This window comes from Rattus norvegicus, chromosome 1 (genome assembly GCF_036323735.1).
Source record: "Rattus norvegicus strain BN/NHsdMcwi chromosome 1, GRCr8, whole genome shotgun sequence".
NCBI classification, from domain to species: Eukaryota; Metazoa; Chordata; class Mammalia; order Rodentia; family Muridae; genus Rattus; species Rattus norvegicus.
Genome location: NC_086019.1, coordinates 167785658 through 167805367, shown reverse-complemented (window position 1 = coordinate 167805367; position 19710 = coordinate 167785658). Strand labels below are relative to the sequence as shown.

Genomic DNA, 19710 nt, shown 5'->3' with positions numbered 1-19710 from the left:
TATAAAATACTTCGGTGTGACTTTATCCAAGCAAATAAAATATCTGTATAATAATAACTTCAAGCCCCTGAAGAAAGAAATTGAAGAAGATCTCAGAAGATGGAAAGATCTCCCATGCTCATGGATTGGCAGGATTAATATAGTAAAAATGGCCATTTTACCAATAGCAATCTACAGATTCAATGCAATCCTCATCAAAATACCAATCCAATTCTTCAGAGAGTTGGGCAGAAAAATTTGCAAATTCATCTGGAATAACAAAAAAAAAAAAAAACCAAAAAAACAAAAAACAAAAAAACAGGATAGTTAAAACTACCCTCAACCATAAAAGGACTTCAGGGGGAATCACTATCCCTGAACTCAAGCAGTATTACAGAGCAATAGTGATAAAAACTGCATGGTATTGGTACAGAGACAAACAGATAGACCAGTAGAATAGAATTGAAGACCCAGAAATGAGCCCACACACCTATGGTCACTTGATTTTTGACAAAGGAGCCAAAACCATCCAACGGAAAAAAGATAGCATTTTCAGCAAATGGTGCTGGTTCAACTGGAGGTCAGCATGTAGAAGAATACAGATAAATCCATGATTATCACCCTGTACAAAGCTTAAGTCCAAGTGGATCAAGGACCTCCACATCAAACCAGATACACTCAAACTAGTAGAAGAAAAAGTGGGGAAGCATCTTAAACACATGGGCACTGGAGAAAATTTCCTGAACAAAACACCAATGGCTTATGCTCTAAGATCAAGAATCGACAAATGGGATCTCATAAAACTGCAAAGCTTTTGTAAGGCAAAGGACACTGTGGTTAGGACAAAATGGCAACCAACCGATTGGGAAAAGATCTTTACCAATCCTACAACTGACAGAGGGCTTATATCCAAAATATACGAAGAACTCAAGAAGTTTGACTGCAGCGTGACAAATAACCCCATTAAAAATGGGATTCAGGGGGTTGGTGATTTAGCTCAGTGGTAGAGCGCTTGCTTAGCAAGAGCAAGGCCCTGGGTTCAGTCCCCAGCTCTGAAAAAAAAAGAAAAAAATTGGGATTCAGAGTTAAACAAAGAATTCACAGCGAGGAATGCCAAATGGCTGAGAAACACCTAAAGAAATGTTCAACATCTTTAATCACAAGGGAAATGCAAATCAAAACAACCCTGAGATTTCACCTCACACCAGTGAGAATGGCTAAGATCAAAAACTCAGGTGACAGCAGATGCTGCCGAGGATGTAGAGAAAGAGGAATGCTCCTCTATTGTTGGTGGGATTGCAGACTGGTACAACCATTCTGGAAATCAGTCTGGAGGTTCCTCAGAAAATTGGACATTGAATTACCTGAGGACCCAGCTATACCTCTCTTGGGCATATACCCAAAAGATGCCCCAACATATACAAAGACACATGCTCCATTATGTTCATAGCAGCCTTATTTATAATAGCCAGAAGCTGGAAAGAACCCAGATGCCCTTCAAGAGAGGAATGGATACAGAAAATGTGGTACATTTACACAATGGAATACTACTCAGCTATCAAAAACAATGACTTTATGAAATTCATAGGCAAATGGATGGAACTGGAAAGTATCATCCCGAGTGAGGTAACCCAATCACAGAAAAACACACATGGTATGCACTCATTGGTAAGTGGATATTAGCCCAAATGCTCGAATTATCCTAGATCCACAGAACACATGAAAATCAAGAAGGATGACCAAAATGTGAATGCCTCACTCCTTCTCTAAAAGGGGAAGAAGAATACTATTGGAAGGAAATAGGAAGACAAAGTTTAGAACAGAGGCAGAAGGAACACCCATTCAGAGCCTGCCCCACATGTGGCCCATACATATACAGCCACCAAACTACATAAAATGGATGAAGCAAAGAAGTGCAGGCTGACAGGAACTGGATGTAGATCTCTCCTGAGAGACACACCGAGAATACAGCAAATACATAGGCGAATGCCTGCAGCAATCCACTGAACTGAGAACGGGACCCCAATGAAGGAATCAGAGAAAGGACTGAAAGAGCTTGAAGGGGCTTGAGACCCCATATGAACAACAATGCCAACCAACCAGAGCTTCCAGGGACTAAGCCACTATCCAAAGACTATACATGGACTGACCCTGGGCTCCAACATCATAGGTAGCAATGAATAGCCTAGTAAGGGACCAGTGGAAGGGGAAGCCCTTGGTCCTGCCAAGACTGAACCCCCAGTGAACGTGATTGTTGGGGAGAGGGCGGTAATGGGGGAAGGATGGTGAGGGGAACACCCATAGAGGAGGGGTTAGGGGGATGTTGGCCTGTAAACTGGGAAAGGGAATAACAATCGAAATGTAAATAAGAAATACCCAAGTTAATAAAGATGAAAAAAATTATGGCAACAAAGAAATAATTGGATAACTTATTTTTGAAAAAAACCTCAGAGTATCTGTAAGTGTTATTTCTCTTTGTTCTTTTCTTTACTATGGTCGGCTTCCCCCAGATAACCATTATTATTATAAATTGAATGTGTTTTAAAAATAAATAGACATATTGATTAATTTATAACCATTTTTAGTATATAATTTGCAATTTCTTGCTTAACTTTTGAGTACCTATAAGACTGAAGCATCATTTTGACTAATATAGAACGTTCCACGGTACAGTTAAACCCTAGTTTACATATTTATCCATTATTCATTTATTTATTTATTTATTTATTTATTTATTTATTTATTTATTTATTTATTTATTTAATGTCTGAGTACACTGTAGCTGTCTTCAGACACACCAGAAAAGGGCATCGGATCCCATCATAGATGGTTGTGAGCCACCATGTGGTGGCTGGGATTTGGACCTCTGGAAGAGCAGTCAGTGCTCTTAACCACATCCATTTCTCCAGCTCCTGCTGTGGATCCTTCCAAATTTGAAAAGAGAACATTAAAATATCCCCTGGAGCTGGAGTTGCAGTTGCAGGTAGTTGAGTAGGTTCTGGCAAACAAATTTTGTCCCTCAGTAGAGTAGTCTGTGCTCTTAACGGATGAGCCATCTACAGCCCTGTTATATTCTTGTTTGAGCAACACAAATACACTATCTTGAATAGTGCTAGAGAGAATTTTGCATTTAAGTATCTGCTATGATAAGGAAACAGACCAAGGCTGAGCATCAGAACTGTTAGATTAAGAACCAATGAACTATCAATTTAGATTGACACATGTGCTGCAAGGCAATGTTTGTTATCTATACATTCATTAACATGAGGTACTTTCAAGTTTTCTAGCATTGTAAACTAATCTCTCTCTCTCTCTCTCTCTCTCTCTCTTTCTCTAACACACACACACACACACACACACTCCTACTTTTAGTGATATGACTGGTTTTGGGGGGCTCTAATAGGTGGGCCAATGCCTTTTAATATTTTCTTTGAAGAAAGAGTTGTATTAACCCCTGGCGAATCTGCCTGTTCTTAGCACTGTAGATGATGGGGTTGAGCATTGGTGGTACCAGAAGATAGATGTTGGCCAGAAGCAGGCGGACAGCAGGTACAGCATGCTTCATGAAGCGATGCACCAGAGCCACGCTGATCATAGGCACGTAGTACACCAGAACTGCACACATATGTGACACACAAGTATTGAGAGCTTTCCTCCGCCCCTCCCCAGAGGTAATGTTAAGTACTGTGTACAGGATCAGCACATAAGAGACAACAATGAGCAGTGAGTCCAGCCCAAAAGTGGAAGTCACGATGCAGAGCCCCAAAATGCTGTTGGGACGAGTGTCCCCACAGGGCAGCTGGATTAGATCTGAGTGCAGACAATAGGAATGGGAGAGCACATTGTGGCTGCAGAAAGGCAGAGACTTTAGGAGAAAAGGCAGGGGGAACATGAGCAACAGACTTTTCAGTCCAAGTGTAACACCGGTACCAGCAATACGGGGCAGAGTCAGGATGGTAGTGTAGCGGAGTGGGTTGTAGATGGCAACAAAGCGATCCACAGACATGGCTAGAAGAACTCCTGACTCCATGATGGAAAATGAATGTATGGAGAACATCTGCAAAAGGCAGGCTTCAAAGCAGATTTTATTGGCACCAAATAGAAAGATGCTTAGCACCGTGGGCAGGGTTGAAGCAGAGACACCGAGCTCGGAGAAGGCCAGCATAGCCAGGAACAAGAACATCGGCTGGTGCAGAGAACTGTTTTTCCTGATCACAGTCAGAATGAGGGTGTTGCCCACAATGCCTATAACATACGTGAAGCAGAATGGCAAGATCAGCCAAGGGTACCATGCTTCCAGACCAGGGAAACCAGTCAGCAGAAAATATTCTGGGGTGAACTGACTGCTGTTGAACATTTTCCTGTGCTTGGACTCCTCTGAGGACTTTGGTTTGTCAGTGCCACGGATATAACCTGACATAAAATGTAACTTGTTATAGATAAAAAGACACCAGATTTTTTTTTGTCTGTTATAGCCTACCAATTTATATCTCTCCTATGTTATGATCAATTCAATGTGACCATCAGCGCAATATAAAATCTGTCAGGATTTGTAGGCAAGTGTATATAGAAGACAATATGACAAGTGGCTGTACTAATCACAAGTCAAATTGATTTCTCCTATTGATCTAATGGTATTTAACTTTCAAGAATGTATTGTTACCCTTTCTCTAGAGAAAGAAGGCATTCATTAGAAAGGCTAAAATTAATTAAACAAATTGACTAGGCATTCTGTAAATTTAAGTATATTTATAGTTAATTTCCAGTGGCGGCTAAAGATAGGAATTAAAGAAAAATGATTTTAATTGTACATAGAACCAGGCACGTGATAAAGACTCCTAAATCTCATTTCTACCACTTAAACAACAAAGCATTGAGAATACAGAAGGATGTGCCTTTACTTCCGTAAATCATCTGTAAGATGGGCTCAGCTTTCATCAGGATCTCTTGTAGGATCCCTTTGGGCTTTACACACAGAGGAGCGAGGCAAGTACAGAACAAGTCTGCATCAGAGGGTGATGGGAAGGAGCACTTTGCTCACTGGAATGTTTCTGAGTACAGACCAGGTCTGTGTTCTTTCAGAAAATCCCTCCACCATTGGTTATCTAAACAGTGGACTGTGAGGTTCAATGTGTGAGTGGGTGATGGGCAAGAATATAAATCTTTCGGAGTACATGCCTGAGTGAACTCAGCAGAAATGAGGACAGAACACTAATGTGTGTTTGTGACACCCCTGGAGCCCTCCCTGAGGAGACAGTGAATCTAATTATCTTATCAAAGAGAAAAACACCTCTCAAGAAGAGGGCATGTGACTCTGCTTGCTAATGTGAGAAAACTTCCTCTACTCAGCATGGGGATGAGATCTCACTTGCTGAGATATGAGGGACCCTCTGCTGCTGAGGGTACCATGTACCCCCTGTCATCAGATGAAGAACGCATGTCTGAAGCGCTTCTGGAAGCAATGAAGCTCGGCATGCTGGGAAATGTCCTGGAAAGAGGTTGAGGCCTTGATTGGTGGTTGACTTGATTTCAGGCTTCTGCTTTCTAGAAGGTGAAAGTGTTGAGCTTGACCCTTAAAATCTGTGAATGGAGATTATTATGTTACTAAGACAAACTATGAGAAGTAGGTCTAGTTATATTTATGAAACTTTGAATTGCAGTAATGACCAGCCACCAGCAAGTGATACTGGCCACTGTGGAAAATAAGAGTTCTCTAGGCAGGTGCCTAAATTTTCTCTCCTGAGGAAAGGTCAGAAATGGATCAGGAGTTCCTTGATAGAAGTATTCTGATACTCAAGATACTGTCTCTTTTAAATCAGTACATCAGGGTATATATTTCCTTTGACTCAAACTTTTCAGTCTCACTTCATCAAAGCACTAGTCTAAATGTCTTATAATGCTTAAGGGCATCATGCATTTTCCGTTGTTTCCTTTTCTTGTTTAGTGTGCACGAGTCAGTTCTTGCATGCCTTATTAATATCTTTGAGACTCCATGTCTTGCACTGTAAATTTTAGGTCAATATACCTAAGAACAGGACTGCAGGTTACTTGGTTGCATTACCAGTGGAAGCCTCGCTCCCCTTGGTTCTCTCCGGCTCACAGCTCTGAAGCACAGGTAAGCACTATTTCTAGCCAGTGGGTTCTCTGAGCTAGTGTGAATGGCACTGCACTAGTAAACAGTGCCTTTCCAACAAACTCACTGTGCAAGTTGGATGATGGGCAAGAATATAGATCTTTTAAAGTTCGTATCTGGAGGAACAAGAGTAGCATTTCTATCATCATATGTGGTATTTCATTTTTAAGCAAGTATTTCACCCAAGGACCTTTTCTCACTTGTTCTGTGCAACATCTATATTTTTTATAAGTTAAGCAATTTTATGGGTGCCCTCTATTGTCCACACTGAAGATATTAACTTTGTATTTTTAACTGAGACTTGGCATTATTGAGATTTTATTTTAAATCTGGTATGATTGTAAGAAGTAATGTCCCTTTGCTCTTTGTACTAATTTTCATTTCATTAAGGAACTCCTCAGATGTATACATTCAACAACATCAAAACGTAGTTACTGAATAAGAAATTAGTAACTCAAAGCAGACAAAGTACTGGATCCCACCTGCCCTGTGGAAAGTCACCGGAAATGTTGGAAGAAAATATGTTCTCTGATAATGCAGGTGGAAGGAGGGAAGCATGCTATAGAATTTAGTCGAAATTTGGGATGGTTATCGTTATTGAACTGTTGCTGAGGTGCTCCCTCTAGGTACATTAGTATAAAGGAAGTTTCATTCTACTAAACCATTTAGAAGATAGTTCGTAGTCAGCCTAGGCTAAAGCATGAGACTCTGCTTAAAAGAAAGTGGTCTTAACTCAGAGGATACACATGAGATTTAAAAAAAAGGCAAACATTTTTTTTTTCATCTTGAAATTTGGAAGAAAATTGGCACTCCCCTTAATAATTCAAATTGATGGGTTGTATTCAGAGACCATGAACTCAACTCATGGAGGTCTTCTGCCCTAGACCAAGTACTGGCGTTGCAGGTGTGAGGCACCTGCTGTCTTTACATTTCATAATGTCTTTTGAGATCTACTATGCAGGATCAACTACTGTTGCTCTTTTCTATGGTGACAGGATTACCCAAGCTTGTCTTTCTTACACATCGCTATTGTTTAATAAATACTTGACATTCTTCTCTTCTTCTCCCTTTCTCCTGTCCCAAACCTCTCTTTTTCTTTCTCTTTTGTTCTACACTGTAGTAGATTAATTTTAGTTGTTGGGCTGAGTACTTCTTGGATAGGAATAACCTGATATTCCATATGCCTTTGTGCAATATGTAGCCTCCAAATTTGTAGTTTAGCAGATTAAGACCCAAGAGAGATCTGGAAAAGAGACATCTCAAGTGCCCCTCTGTCATTTTGAGACTATCTACCAAACACCAGAATGTATCATGAAGGGTAAAGTATCTCTCATGATATGGGGAAAGGAGAAATAAAATGTTTACTAGGTCTGAGGGGCAACTCAGCACAAAGACTGTAAGTTCATGCTTACCTATAGGTTCCCCATGCTACTAATGGATTTCCAGGGTAATACCAACCCCTCTTGTGGGATACCACTCACCTACAGGGTGCTTGGCCTCAGCCTGGTATTAGCATACTAATAAGAGGTCCTCCGGCCCTTCTATATATCATAACCCAGGAACCGTGGCTCTTTTTCTACCCCACCTTGTTAGTCAATCTCCCTAGTGATACAGGCCAACCAGCCTTTGAAGATTGTCCTATCTCTGTGCCTACAGGAATAATTAGGCCAAGAGTAGAAGGTCTCAGGGGTATTGTTTTGGATTGAAAGTATGAGAAAACAAGAACACGATAGTGGTGTGTGTGAATGTGTGGTTTTACATGCACATGCAAGTGTGTAAGTTTATGTAAACACAAGTTAAACTTTGTATACATGTGCATAAATGCTTGTGTATACATAATAGAAGTGTTTATGGAAAATTTTAGTTGGAGGTTTGCATAAATTTATGATTGTGTTCACCACATTTTATCCATATATTGAAATGTACAAATTGAATATGTTCATGATTTTATATGTTCATCAATATGTTGCATTTCTTTAGATATGCTTATATCTATATAATATAAAATATTTATTTAAATATAGGGTATGTATAATAATATTTAAATATTAATATTTATAACTTTTCCTAAGTACTTTAATGCTTATTCCTTATTTTATTATAAAATCTTAAACCCACTAGACAGAGTAATTCATATGCCCTTCCTGTAGGCACAAACATGTTACCTTGTGTTAAACCAGCTAAGTATGATCTATAAAACTGTTTGGATTTGTAGCTTACATGCAGACTTGGCCCTTTTACCTAGATTAGGACGTAAGGACATGCCAAGGTCATACAAGCACCTGTAGGCTTGACATATGTTATGATTCACTCTCTCTGTTGCTTTACTCTTGGTTTTCAAAATCTTTCTTTGCTATTCCTTCCCGTTGTGCATGCTCTCAAGGGTGTGGAATCCTAGTTAGGAACTGCATCATCAAGCTTTCTTCGGGATCAAACACCCTACCCAAAAGCACTGATAAATATTAAAATGTTAAAAGATCTCAGAGCAATTAGATGACTACAGAAAATTGAGATAACACAATAGTTTTGAAGGACAGGATTACTGCTGAGTCTTAGAAACTCTGTTGCATAATCTCTCAAATAGCAGGCAGTTCTGGGACATTAGCCAGTAGGTAGTGGGTTAAAACATTTGAACACATCAGGAGAACAGATAGTTGGCTAGATAAACATCTGCTCTTTTTGATTCACATCTGGACTATAAATTAAAGAGGTAAGAAGAACCCAAAGGTTTAGGTCTAATTTAGACTATAGGCAAATGTACAGAATGGGCAGAAAAAGCTAACAAGAGACACTGTTGAGCACAATCTGAAGCAGGAAGGAGTTGGAAAAGGGAATAATTGGTAAACCATAATATTTGAAAATTTACTGAATTCTGAAACTGGCCAGACTTAGCCATCGTTTCTCCTACAGCAGGTAGACAAAAACAATGAGAAGTGTCTAAGACATTCACCCAGAGAGGACAGGGAGGGGTCAAGGTATATTCTTTGAAGAATGTAGTCACAGATAGGACCAGGAGAGGGCAGCAGAGGGCTGCCTGTCCGAGCTGACTTGCTAGATGTTTACAACTAAAGTAAAAGTTGGAGATCAGTGGCAGACTTGTTTGCTGGTCCTCTGAGTTATACTGTTAGCTTCTGGAGTGAGGAGACAGTGTGTTCTACATTTCATATATACATATATATATGTCATGGGACACAGACAATGTGAGTTTCAGATCTTTACTTAAAGCAAAAAGCTTGACCCAGACTATCTAACATGACAACTAGCTTGAAACAACACTTCATATATGTAATCTATACTGAGCCTCTGGGGCATTGTGACATCGTTTAGTTTTTGTCTGGTCCATTTTGTGCTTCATTCACTACCTGTGCCTTGAATGGAAAAGGTGCAGAGTGGCATATCAGTCAAAATACATGAAACTGAGATGCTATAAAGAAAAATCTACCAAGAAAAAGATATGCCAAAATCATTTATTATGATTTTAATTAATATAAAGTTAGTAAGGCCAGTTTTTACCTTACTGTGACATTTAACTCCTTCAAATGTAAAATCCAGACAACCTTCTAGCAACTGCTTTCATATCTGCTACACTTTTTTATTGTAATAGAAAGTTTTTTATTATTTTACTTATTCATTTTACATACTGCTTACTCCCCCGACCTCCAGTCATTTCTCCCACAATTCTTCCCTCCATCCTCCTCCCCTCTCCTCCGAGATGGTGGAGACCCCCTGGGTATTGTCCTTTCCCTGCACATCAAGTCTCTATGAGGCTAGGTGCATCCTCTCCCATTGAGGCCAGAGAAGACAGCAAGAAGAACATATTTCATGTAGAGGCAACAGCTTTTGGGGCAGCCTCTGCTCCAGTTGTTTGGGATCCACATCAAGAGCAAGCTTCACTTCTGCTACATATGTGCAAAGAAGCCTAGGTCCAGCCCATGTATGTATATTCTTTGGTTGGCGGTTGAGTCTCTAAAGTCCCAAGCATAGAGGTTAGTTGACTCTCTTGGTCTTCTTGTGGAGTTCCTATCCCCTTAGGGGCTGCAATTCTTCCCTCTATTCTTCCATAAGAGTCCCCATCTACTATTTGGCTGTGGGTATTCACATCTGAGTCAGCTGTTGGTAGAGCCTCTAGAGGAAAGCCAGGCTAGACTTCTGTCTGTCTGGTTCAGTATCCACAGGTCTGATGAAGGTGGGCGGAGATGTGGGGGATGGGGTGAGGTCCCCTTGGGATAACAGGCTGCTCAGGCAGCATGGCTTGCTCCAGAGCCTACATTATCTTAATTCATAGGGGTTGCTATGGATATTCATCTTTCAAACAAAAAATGAGCCTGATTGTTAAAGATGTGTCTGGTAGACTGCATTTGAAAAGCGGGTTTTAATGAGAGACAGGTTCTGGACAGCCTGGCTGTGGGTTAGGAGAGGATGTAGAACAACATGAGGCAACAATTCAAGCTTTAGTTTGGAGAAGGGACCTGTATATTATTGCTCACTGCATGAAAATACTACCTCTCAAAATACAGAAACAGAATTTATCTCTTTTTACTTATTTTATTGTTTTACAATGGAAATAGAGTTACATCACATCCTTCCTCAACCTTTGTTCACCCCCTGATATCCTCCCTCAAACCCCTCCCATTCTTCTTCAAGTTGATAGCTTGATAGTCCTCTTTCCTTTGATCATTGTTACATGTGTGCATGTATGTATATGCATATATATGTTTGCAATATGCTGTCTATTTTTGTTGTTTATGTTTCAAAGCTGACCAGTTTTCACTAGACAACCAATAAGGGGGCTCATCTTGGAAAAAGCTAATTCTCTTCTTCTCAGCAGTATAAATTGTCCATTGTTCTTTGTGTAGGGATGAGTCCTCTTGGAATTTCTCTTTTCATGTTAACAGTCCTATTGATGTTGCTATTGTTCTGGTCTTGTCTATGTAGCCATTTTAAGGAGAGACTAAACCAGAGAATTTCTACTCCCAGTGTTTATCAGGACACCTAGAACAGTTTTAAGCTGTGAGTTAGCAGGGACACATTACCAACTCACTAAGTGTAGAGCTATCTAATTTATGTACTTTCTGATGGCACAGAAGGCAGCGTGGACATGCACAGGCTCAAGCCTGTCACGGACAAGATAGCCAGGAAGTAGTACATGGGCTGGTGGAGAGAAGGCTCAGTTTGAACCAGATGCAAAATAATGGTATTACCCATGATGGCTATAAAGTACCCCATAAATATGGGCAATGAAATCCAATGATGAGCCCACTCCAGGCCTGGGAAGCCGGTGAGCAAGAATATAGCGTAGCTGAAGTTGGCACTTGGTGGAACAGACACCTTCATTTTCAAGATACACTCTGGGGATGAAGGCATGTGGTCAAAACTTAGGACAATAAGAATGAGCCCCCCAGTGTACACAGGGAAAGACTCCCACTAAGTGTTCTGTCTGGTCTTCAATGGACTCAAAGGCCTCTTAATTACCAACTGTCTTCACAATCAGGATACACTCTTTTCCTATTTACCCATATTTTTTCTTATTGCAATGGAACATACATCTTCACTTAGTGACGTTAAATATGAATGAATTTTTTTCCCTGCCCTTGAGAAAATGAATAAATGGTTACCTCAGATTTCTTTAACCAAACAAACAAAAAACAAAGCTAGGTATAGCGGAGTATCTAAATTCCTTTCCTAAATGGTCTTGTGTGATCTTATTTTTTTCTCTTTCTGTACAATAGTTATTTTTTAACTATTCTGAACAAATTGCAGATCACTGTAAAGATTTCCTTCCTTTCATCTCCCCATTTTTATCTTCTGGCTAGTAGACACTTTCCATATTGTCTATGTGATCAAATGATGAGCTATGCTCTTCTTCCCAAATCCAGACCTTCTCAAGGAGTTCCAGGCTTTTCTTGCCCAGAATCCAGGCTCAAATATTTCAATGTCTCTGATCATTCTTTTCCCCCAAAGAGTTGTAGATGTTACATCTATTCACTCTGGGTCTTTACAGACACATAATTACCATTTACTGAGATTCTAATTATTTAAAAGTAGCAGACTACCTAAGCAATCCTTGAGGATAAGGAATTTATAACTGCCAACTAGAAATTAGTCAATAATCTATCTTAACATGTAGTTTCAGGGTCACAGGCACCTTTTTCTATCTGTGCCCAGGCCTGAGGTTGTGCCAGAGATCTCTATACCCAAATTCTGCTCAGAGACAGCTGGTCTCCCAGGAGTGCTGACACATAGGCTTACAGGAGGGAAAAGCCAGAGTCAGAGACAGGAAGACAAAAGGACACCAGAGATAACCTGATGGTGAGAGGCAAGTGCAAGAACAAAAGCAACAGAAAACAAGGCTACTTGGCATCATCTGAAACCAGTTCTCCCACCACTGCAAGCCCTGGATACCTCAACACACTGGAAAAGCAAGATTCAGATTTAATCACATCTCATGATGATGACAGAGGACTTTAAGATGGATATAAATAACAGCCTTAAAGAAATACAGGACAACACAAGTAAACAGGTAGAGGCCCTTAAAGAGGAAACACAAAAATCCCTTACAGAATTACAGGAAAACACAACCAAACCAGGTGAAGGAATTGAACAAAACCATTCAGGGTCTGAAAATGGGAATAGAAACAATAAAGAAATCACAAAGGGAGACAACCCTGGCGATAGAAAATCTAGGAAAGAGATCAGGAGTCATAGATACGAGCATCACCCTCCCACCCCAAAAAGCCCAGAACCACATGGGGTTTAGGGCAGAATTCTATCAGACCTTCAATGCATACCTAATATCAATACTCTTCAAACTATCCCACAAAATAGAAATAGAAGGAACACTACCCAATTCCATCTATAAAGACACAATTATGCTGCTACCAAAACCACACAAAGACCCAACAAAAAAGAGAACTTCAGACCAATTTCTCTTATAAATATTGATGTAAAAATAATTAATAAAATTCTCACAAACTGAATCCTAGAACACATCAAAATGATCATCCATCATGATCAAGTAGGCTTTATCTCAGGGATGGAGGGATGGTTCAATATACGAAATCCACTAACATAATCCACTATATAAACAAACTCAAAGAAAAGTAACCACATGATCATTTTTTTTAATAAAAGAGAATATTTAATTGGGGCTGACTTACAGGTTCAGAGTAATCATTTCTTTAGATGCTCAAAAATCATTTGACAAAATTCAACACCCCTTCATGTTAAAAGTTTTGGAAAGACCAGCAATTCAAGGCCCATACCTAAAAACAGTAAAAGTAATATACAGCAAACCAGTAACCAACATCAAACTAAATGGAGAGAAATTTGATGCAATCCCAGTAAAATCCAGGACTAGACAAGGCTGCCCAGACTCTCCCTATTTATTCAATATAGTGCTTGAAGTTCCAGCTACAGCAATTAGACAGTGAAAGGAGGTCAAAAGGATACAAATTGGAAAGGAAGAAGTCAAAATATCACTATTTGCAGATGATATGATAGTATACTTTAGTGACCCCCAAAATTCCAACAGAAAACTCCTACACCTGATAAACATCTTCAGCAAAGTGGCTGAATATAACATTAATTCAAAGAAATCAGTAGCATCTTTTACTCAAAGGATATGTATGCTGAGAAAGAAATTAGAAAGATGACACCCTTCACAATAGTCACGGATAATATAAAATATCTTGAGGTTACTTTAACCAGACAAGTGTAAGTTTTGTATGACAAGAAGTTCAAGTCTCTGAAGGAAGAAATCAAAGAGCTCAGAAGATGAAAAGATCTCCCATGCTCATGAGTCGGCAGGATGAATAGAGTAAAAATGGCCATCTTGCCAAAAGCAATCTACATATTCAATGTAATCATTATCAGAATTCTAACTCAATTCTTCACAGAGTTAGAAAGAGAAATTTGCAAATTCATTTGGAATAACAAAAAACGCAGAACAATAAAAACTATTCTCAAAAATAAAATAACTTCTGGGGGAATCACCATCCCTGACTTCAAGGTATACTACAGAGCATTAATGATAAAACAAACAAACAAACAAAAAACAAACAAACAAAAAAACTGTGTGGTATTGGCACAGAGACCGACAGATAGATCAATGGAATAGAATTGAGGACCCAGAAATGAACCCACACACCTCTGGTCACTTGATCTTTAACAAAGAAGCTAAAACCATCCAGTGGAAAAGACAGCATTTTCAACAAATGATCTTGGTTCAACTGGAATTTAGCATGTAGTAGAATGCAAATTGATCGATTCTTATCTCCCTGTACAAATCTCAAGTTCAAGTGGATCAAGGACCTCCACATAAAACCAGATACACTCAATCTAATGGAAGAGAAAAAAGGGAAAAGCCTCAAACACATGAGTAGAGGAGAATATTTTCTGAACAGAACACCACTGGCTAATACTCTAAGAACAAGAATTAACAAGTGGGATCTCAGAAAATTGTAAAGCTTCTGTAAGGCAAAGGACACTGTCAATAGGACACAACGTCAACCAACAGATTGGGAAAAGATCTTTGTTTAAAACTATTTGGGATTGTTGCTGGGTGAATCACTAGATTTATGGAGAACTTAGTCACAAATGGCTTGTAGAAAATACTTTCATATAGTTGATTTTACCATTCTCTTTTACAGGAAGCCACTCCACCACAGAATGCTAATATGCCAATGGTACCCAGTACGTCTTGTATATAGTTATTGCGAATAGTTTTCTGATATGCATAACTTTCAAATTACTTTTTTTAAAGTAAATAATTGTTTGAAATTTATTTTGTAGAGATAAAATTTATTTTGTAGAGACAGTTTAAGTCAAGAGAAATTTGGCTGAAGGATGAGTTGACAAGTGAGATTGAAGAAAGGAAAGGGTTAAGGTACAGTCACAGCAAGATATGTGAAATATGAGGAACACACTGGTGGCCTTTATAAGAATATAGAAGGTAAGTTGTTATGATGATGTCGTGGTCAAAGAAACAAGGGAGGTTAGTTGATGAAGAAAGCAAAATAATTCATGTAGACCAGCACTGAAATGATGTTGAGGAAGACACTAGAGAACAGAGTGGTAGAGGGACAGGAATTTCTAAAACTCCAATGGAGAATCTGAGGAGCTGAGGATGCTGGAGACATGGGCAAGAGAAGGAAGGGACACGAGCTTGAAAGATGGGGAAAAGCATGCCAGAGAAATGCACAGTGGAGGATTTGGGGAAGGAATTGATGATATAGAGATATGTGTAGCAGTCTTGCATAGATGGGAGACTCTAGAAGAATCAAAAGAGGGACCAAGAACAGATGGGAAAAGGCAGAGAGGAAACAGGGAGGGACACAGAGGGATGTGAGAAGGGAAAACTGTTCAAAATCAACCGTGAGGGGAGGTGGAGAGGAAGACAAGCAGCAGAGTATTGGTTGGTGTTGTGAGGAGCGTGTAGGTCAGTACCCAAGGGAGGGAAGAATCAGCATCCTCATCTCGGTGAACACAACAGCCAACAAGTGGTGCAGTTCTCTGGCACAGTAGGTGTGGTGTGATTACCAAGGGTAGTGGCTCTGGGGTTGCCCTTCATTCGGACCAAAGCTGCCTTGTCTCTTACTCCCGTGCTTAGGAATAACATAACTAAGTCTCAATTTCTTCATCCGTGAAGTCGGAACAACTACTCAGTTTTTGAGATTATTAAGTCATTTACATGCAGTTTTAAGGTGACATATACTCAATAGATGTGGATTACTGGATGCAGTTTCCAATACTACACTCTCCTTAAAAATTATTTCATGAGGTTTTTCTCTTATATTCTGATTATGGTTCTTCGTATCTACAGTAGACTGGTAAGCAAATTCAGTGCATAGTCTGAATTTAGTGGGCATATCATATTTGAAAGTCTGACACTCTTAAGCACGATTTTGGACAAGCCAACTACATGGTTTCTTTCTATGAGGGATAATTTTCATCCATGTCTTATCTGCCTTACAGAAAAATGGTGTGGCTTATTGCAAGCTGAGTTAGTCCAGGGTACAGTTATGGAGATTACAATTTCTTGTCTGAAGAAAACCTTAACCATTCAACTATAAAGTACAGCCCTGTAGCAAACCAAGATTTCTTTTCCTAATAGAAAATGGAGCAAGCACAGAACAATGACCCACCCAGTCACAGACTGGCCATCATTCCGGGAGCTTCCCTATCTTACAGCTCTCCAAGTAGTTCTGCTGGATTTGAGATATCACAGAGGACCCTGGGTAGGCTTACACTACCAAAATCCAAAGGGTCTCCAGCAATTCACGATTCTTTCCAGGCACTTCAGCTTTCCCTCTCCTGAGCCAGCCTCTTCTGGCTGATTCAGGCTAATGCTGTGAACTGCATTGGAATCTATAAGGCCTTGTTGTTTCTCCTTTGGGCTTTGGAAACACCTGAGAATTCTGCTTAGACTGATGCAGATCTTGCAAACACAAAGTAACATTGAGGATCCTTCCAAAACTTAATCTTGGTGCCTTAGTTTTCTTCAGTGGAAATGTAGTAGTAGTGGCCTGGAGGTACCACAGGTGTTGCTTCAGTGAGTCAGATGGTCTTTCTTTCACTCTCCTCTCACACAGTTGCCATCTTGTTTAGACAATACATTGGTTGACTTTCAGCTAGTTTTCCCTCTTCTTTCTCCAGCAGATCCCTTGAAATCCCTCAAGGTGATCCTATAAATACCCACACTCCTGAATTCAGCAGATAGCCAATGATTACAAGTCTGCTCAGATATTTGGACACCAAATTAGTAAGAAAGAATCCCCGTCTTTGAGAAAACAGAAAACAGATGTCAAGAGCCCATGTGACAGATAAAGGAGATGTGCAAAGGTTCTGAGTCATCACTAAGTGATACATGAAGTTATGTGATTATCGATTGCTTGAACAATTTTATTTTACCAATGAAGTGCTGCCCTCAAAGGCCTCAGGAACCCAAATGATATTAAACAAGATGAGGGATGGTCCAGACCGTTTACAACAGAGAATCACTTGCAGGATAAATGTGCTTATTATACATTTTGTTTGCTTGTGTTTTTTAAAGTACTGTGACATAAAAACACAAATTCTGCCATGATGTAGAACAATGCCATATTTTGTTATTTGGGAAAGTTACTTTACCTCTTGGCCCCAGTTGATTTATCTATAGATTGACTTTTAACAGCACTTATCTAGTAAGGATACTGTTTAGTTTAAATGATATACAGCACACTGAGGCTTTATAATGATTCCTAGATCACAGTATGTGTTCAAAATAGCTTCTAGCCTTAATAATGCTCTATAACCCCTGCTCTCAGGAAGCTGAAAGGTGAGGATCACGGGCTCCAGGCAGGACTGGGATACAGGTCTGTCTCTAAATTAAAGGTACTTTGGGGGAAAATTTGTACTATCCATTCAATTTTCTAAATCTAATATTGCTTTAAAATGAGTCTATTACAAACTTCTTATTTTTCTTTTGTTGTTTGTTCTTTTTTCTTTCATTTTTGGATATAAAATTGAAACGTTCAAATACAGTATGACAAAACTACATTAAGGTTAAGGGTTAAAAGTTGGAATTTCTTTCACTAAGTTAGCAGATCCTGAAATGAAAGATCTTATTTGTAATGGTCTAAGAGATGCAGTCACGGTAAACTTTATTTCAATTCTGTAACCTTAGAATTTTTTGCTGAGACAGCTGGACATGGTGTTAAATGTTTGGAATTCAAGTCAGCACTAGAGAAACAGAAACAGGAGAATCAGGAGTTCAAGGTAATCCAGGGCTCAACTGCAAGTTTGAAACCAGTCTAAGCTGCATGAGGTCCTGTTTGAGAAGTCTAATAAATAAATAAATGCAACAATGAAATGAATGGAAAGATTTTTTTCTCCCTAGAAATATCAATTTCTCATTATGCAAAAATGTCTACCTAATTCTCAGATGACATTGAAAATGAGGGCATTAATGCACACTGTCGTTGTTCATGTTTTTTTTTTTTACTGGATTTTTTTAATTTAAATTTCAGTTGTTATCCCCTTTCCTGGTTTCCCATCCATAAAGTACCTATCCCATATCCCCTCCCCATTCTTCTATGAGGGTGTTCCCACACCCATCCACCCACTCCTTCCTTCCTCTCCACATAGACATTTCCTTATACTGAGTGGGCCGAGCCTTGGCAGGACAAAGAGCTTCTCCTATTGGTGCCCAACAAGGTCATCCTCTGCTACATATGCAGCTGAAGCCATGGGTCTGTTCATGTGTACTTTATGGATGGTGGTTTAGTACCTGGGAGCTCTGTTTGGTTGGTATTGTTGTTCTTATGGGGTTACAAACCCCTTGAGCTCTTTCAATCCTTTCTCTAACTCTGCTAATGAGGACCTTGTTCTCAGTTCAATGGTTGGCTGCATGCATCTGCCTCTGTATTTGTCATGCTCTAGCAGAACCTCTCAGGAGACATCTGTATCAGGCTCCTGTCAGCATGCACTTTTTGGCATCAGCAATATTGTATGGTAGCTGTATGTATATGGGCTGTATCCCCAGATGGGGCAGTCTCTAGATGGCCTTCCTTTCAGGCTCTGCTCCAAACTATGTCTCCGTACTTCCTCCTATTAATATTTTTGTTTCCCTTCTAAGAAGGACAGAAATATCCACGCTTTGATTATCCTTCTTCTTGAGCTTCATGTGGGTTGTGGATTGTATCTGAGCTTTGGGGCTAATATACAATTATCAGTGAGTACATACCATGTGTGTATTTTTTGTGATTGGGTTATCTCACTCAGGATGATATTATCTAGTTCCATCCATTTGCCTATGCATTTCATGAAGTCTTTTTAATAGCTGAGTAGTACTCCATTGTGTAAATGTACCATATTTTCTGTATCCATTCCTCTGTTGAAGGGCATCTGGGTTCTTTCCAGCTTCTGGCTATTACAAATAAGGCTGCTATGAATACAGTGGAAAATGTGTCCTTGTTATATGTTGGCGCATCATTTGGGTATATGCTCAGGAGTGGTATAGCTGGGTGTTCTGGTTTGCCCGGGAGTTATCTGTATTTTGATGCTAATTCCACTGCCCCAAGGACAGCTGCCTAGTCATGTACTCAGGACTCAGGTGACTTCACCAGAACCTTCTCCCCATTGAATTTGTAAAATACAGGTGAAGGGCAGGTACAGGATAGAAGGAGGCCTGTCATTGGATGAGATGGATGGATGGGCGGGAGAGAAATTTGAAGGAAGAGGAGAACAGAATGGAAAGGAAGAGACAGGAGGGAGATGGAGAGAAGCGTGGCAGGAGAATATGACAGGTGATGTTAAGATTCCACTCTGTGTATTTACAGGTTGTTATTAATGTTCTTAAGGGGCAGCTGGTCTGGGCCACCATGGAGTTGGGATGTGTTTCCACCAAGATATCTAGCAGATATCTTGGGGCACCGTGGTGCAGGACCTAGCAAGGAAAAAGACAACCTTACTTTTTTTATTTTTTATATTTTACACAACAGTTGGGTCCTCAGGAAGCACTATGTCCAATTTTCTGAGGAAACTCCAGACTGAATTCCAGTGTGGTTGTACCAGGTTGCAATCCCACCAACATGGGTGGAGCGTTTTTCTTTCTCTATGTC

The 19710-nt window shown here is 39.7% G+C and overlaps 2 protein-coding genes and 1 pseudogene across 4 annotated transcripts in view; 1 reads left to right on the top strand and 2 right to left on the bottom strand.

Moving 5' to 3' along the window:
* Hbe1 (hemoglobin subunit epsilon 1) overlaps positions 1-19710 on the top strand; it is a 177272-nt gene that overhangs the window by 66724 nt on the left and 90838 nt on the right. The gene's annotated exons all lie outside the window — the stretch shown is intronic.
* On the bottom strand, positions 3398-4336 carry Or51k2 (olfactory receptor family 51 subfamily K member 2). The gene has a single exon (NM_001001288.1). It carries the CDS (start codon positions 4334-4336, stop codon positions 3398-3400), a length of 939 nt encoding a protein of 312 aa, NP_001001288.1.
* Olr134-ps (olfactory receptor pseudogene 134) lies at positions 11066-11446 on the bottom strand (annotated as a pseudogene).